Here is a 3,985-nt window from a genome sequence, read left to right as displayed (position 1 = left end):
CCTGCCTTCTTTCTCTGGCTCTCACATACACACTTATATTTCCTGGCTCATCTCTCTTTGTGCTAGACTATTGTAAAATTCTTTAAACTTCTTTGGACAGAAAGAATAACTTCCAAAGTAGAAATCTGATGCTTTCATTGGGCAGAGTAAGGATTCCTCCCACCTGTGTGTCATCATCAAACGCAGGTGTACCAGCTCAGTATGATTGCACACTTTTTTTCATACCTATTATGTTGGCTAAAACTTAACTAAAACTGTGTCCTTTTATGAATGAGAAAGTATAGGAGATAATTTTTAAAAACCTTTTGTCTTCCATGACTAAAGAGACTTGCCTTTTTTACTAGCCCCTGTTTTGAGAGCTGGTCAGATGTAGTTTTAGTCATATTGGGGAGCACAGTGTTTGAGCAGAGACCAGAGTGCTCCATGATGAAATTCTTTCCTTACACCAGCCCCAACTAGGTCCCAGTAAGAAACAGATGCAGAGGACAACATGCTACAAAGAAACCCTCATTGTTATCACAAAACATATGATATAAGGGAGCTCTGGTCAAGTAGGATACCCCTTGAGGAGAGGATGTCTTTGCTCTGGACTAGGAATCAGGCAAGTGGTTTCCTTTCCCCTTCTCCTTTCTCACCTCCCACCCCCCACAGAGAGGAAAAGCAGGTCCAGAGAAGACATGCCCAGGAAGAGCGTTGAAGTCCCTGGGAACAAGGCTTAATTAAAGTCATTCAGTCTGGCCCATCCATGTAGTACTCCTTGACTTAAGGGTGGAATGAATAAAGCAAAGAAAAGAGGACTGGGCAGGCTGGAGAAAGAAAGGGCCATGACTATCCCCTAAAAACCAGGATACAATGGCTCTGTAGGTAAAATCAGAGGTTTCAAGAAACGTTTTGGAAAGAAGTGTAAAATGTATTTTTTCTTAAAGAAATCTAGACTGTCACTCAAAGGAAGACAATATTGCATAGTAAGACAAAAAATGTATCTGTGTTTCTTGAACATCCATGCTTCCTTAGTAATTCTTAGCACTGTACTCTAACCTTACAAGCAAATAATTCCTAAAGAATATTGGATGGAACAGGTATATATTTGGAGAAATCAGCCAGGCATGAGAGTATGACAAATAATTCAAGCATCCAAAATAATTTAAAAGTTTTTAAAGTGTTTCTCTATTATCATGTTATCTAGTTTTATGTAAACTGAATTGTTCATCTTCAATTAATCCTTATCTTCGGGTTTGTGTTTTGTTTGTTTGTTCGTCTGTTTTTCTTCTCAGCCCCACTGTGTTCTCCTCGCCTCAAAAGAAAACTCGGCACCTGTTAAACTTGGAGGCTTTGGGGTAGCTATTCAATTAGGGGAGTCTGGACTTGTAGCTGGAGGTAAGACTGCTTTACAAAAAATTTTTCTTCAAAACCTGGTCACTTCAGGGTGGTATAAAATTTTCAAGCTACATATTAGCTCAACCTCAGTGTTTCATACCTCATTCCACCCCACCCCAACCCCCAAAAAGCATCCTCAGATAGTTTTGAATTTAATAACTCTGTAGTCATAACTAGAATTTTACTCCCTTAAATTCTTAAGACTCTTTTCTCTTTGTACCTCCAGTACTTAAAAGACTGTAAGAGTTTAAAACAGTGTTCAAAGAAAATAAGTTTGAGGCATAGTGCCTTTTAAAGTTGAACTGGCCAAATGAAGTCAAATCTAAAATGTGTAGATTAGCCACTTCCTGGTTTACACTGATGGCTAATTTTTAATTTCATACTGTTTTCTTTTTTCCATTTATCAAAGAATCCTGCTCAAGCCATCAGTCTGTATATTAGCAAAGAATAAGCAGATGTGAATGCAGACTGATTTTATTATTAGCCAAAGCAAAACATAATTTTTAAATTCCCATGCCAGAATAAAAGAAAAAAGTTACAAATTGTAAATATCAAAAATAATCTTACACAGCACATTTCATATAACTCGGTTCATTATAGCTAGAACTTCAAGCAGTAACAACATAGACCATCTTCAGAAAAATGAGCCATTGGTCATAGTTATAATTTTTTTTTTTTTCAGGCAAGGTCTTGCTCTGTCACCCAGGCTAGAGCGCACAGTGGCATGATCATGGCACCCTGCACTGCACCCTTGACCTTCCAGGCTCAAGTGATCCTCCCACCTCAACCTCCCAAGTAGCTAGGATCACATAGGCGTGTGCCACCATACCTGGCAAACTTTTTTTATTTTTAGTAGAGGCAAGGTCTCACTACATTGCCCAGGCTGGTTTCAAACTCCTGGGCTTAAGCAATCCTCCTGCCTCAACCTCCCAAAGTGCTGGGATTACAGGTGTGAGCCACTGCACTCAGCCCATAGTTTTATTCTTTAAATAATTTTTTCACGACATTGCCCTCTAAAATTAAATTACATTCAAATTTTCTTTTAGTTTCACATTCTTTTCCAGTTAATCATTTCTAATAATGTGCAAAACTGCAAGCTGAGTATAGTTTCAAAGAATGCTAATTTTTTCCCCTAATTTAAATTTTTCTGTTAGTGATTGGAAGACTGACCAAAGGGTCAGGTAGTAAAGCACAGTTTAATCATAGAATCTCAGCACTCCAAAGGGCCTTAACTTCTCCAGTCTTATATCTAATGATTGAATTCTTCCATAATATTCCCAAGAAAACATTGAGTTCTAGTATTAAACTCAGAGAGCAAAGTAGTCACTACATCCCAGGACAGTTCATTTAATTTTTTGGATAACTCCTTATGTATTAAAAAGCTCATCTTTGCATCTTTCTGTAACTTCTACCCAGTCATCCTAATCCTGACTTTTGAAACCACTCTGAACAATTTTCATCCTTCCATATGATAACCGTTCATCTGTTTGTAGACAACTACCATGTCCACCTAGGTCTTATCCAAGTTAACTTCCCTATGGTGATTTGGTCATTCTTCATATAAACTGGTTCAAAATCTCTTCAGTATCCGCAAAGTACAGGGCCTGAACTGAACACTCTAACTACAGGTGGTACAGTACAGCTGATCCAGTGCACAGTAGCATTGGGCTATCACTTTTTTGTGTTCTGGGCCTTAAATTTCTCTTAGGTTCCCCAAATTGCATTAGCTTTTTGGACAACTACATAGCACTGATGGTTCATATTGATCTTGTAATCAAGTGAAAATCCTAAATTATTTTTTAAACAATTGTTGCTGTTAAGCTAACTCTCTCAATTCTGTTACTTATACAGATCATTTCTATGTTAAGACTATGTAATTATAACAAATAATTTCTGATGATTATATTCCCAAGGTTAATGGGATGAAATGAAATGAATTTATTTTATATGTTATATACCGGCCATATATAATTACTTTGTTTCTGTTGCTCTGGATCTACATCCTGTTAGTATTCAGAATGCCATGGGCTTCATATTTTATTGTACATCTTGATTGAAGGGGAAAAATAGATGCATTACGTTTACCTGGACATTTTCTCTGTATTAATCTTTTTCTAAAGTCCACGAACCTTTCACCTAAGTTGTTTATTTTAAAGCTAAGTTTGAACCCCACCCCTGCCACCCCGTGGTGTGTCAGTATTCAAAATTTATTTTTCTCCATGCTTCTAGAATTAAAATACTTCCTGATGGTCAAAATATTGTCATTTCTTAGCACACCTTTTTTGTATTCTTGAAATAACTTTGAATGTTACGTTTTAAAAAATCGAATATGAATAAATAAGAGATAAATTATTTCTCTTAGAAAAAGCTTTTCTGCTGTTTAAGGTACTTTTGAAATTTTGCTAATTAAGATTGGGCACAGTGCCTCACACCTCTAATTCCAGCACTTTGGGAGGCTGTGGCGGACAAATTGAGCCCAGGAGTTCAAGACCAGGCTGGGCAACATGGCGAAACCCCATCTCTCCAAAAAGATGCAAAAATTAGCCAGGCATGGTGGCAAGAGCCTTTGCCCCAGCTGTGCAGGAGAATCACTTGAACCCAGGAGGCA

At 37.5% G+C, this 3,985-nt stretch overlaps 1 protein-coding gene across 1 annotated transcript in view; it reads left to right on the top strand.

Moving 5' to 3' along the window:
- Positions 1-1,274: 1,274 nt before the first annotated feature.
- The window catches only part of LOC108513361 (peripheral plasma membrane protein CASK-like), a gene marked incomplete at its 5' end in the record, with an annotated part of 161,015 nt that continues 158,304 nt past the window's right edge, over positions 1,275-3,985 (top strand). Inside the window, 1 exon segment of the mRNA XM_017849106.1 lies at positions 1,275-1,377. Coding sequence (XP_017704595.1) covers positions 1,275-1,377 — 103 coding nt within the window.

This window comes from Rhinopithecus bieti, unplaced genomic scaffold (genome assembly GCF_001698545.2).
Source record: "Rhinopithecus bieti isolate Rb0 unplaced genomic scaffold, ASM169854v2 scaffold_32986, whole genome shotgun sequence".
NCBI classification, from domain to species: Eukaryota; Metazoa; Chordata; class Mammalia; order Primates; family Cercopithecidae; genus Rhinopithecus; species Rhinopithecus bieti.
The sequence above is the reverse complement of the archived record's forward strand: the minus strand, read 5'-3'. Positions and strand labels throughout refer to the sequence as shown.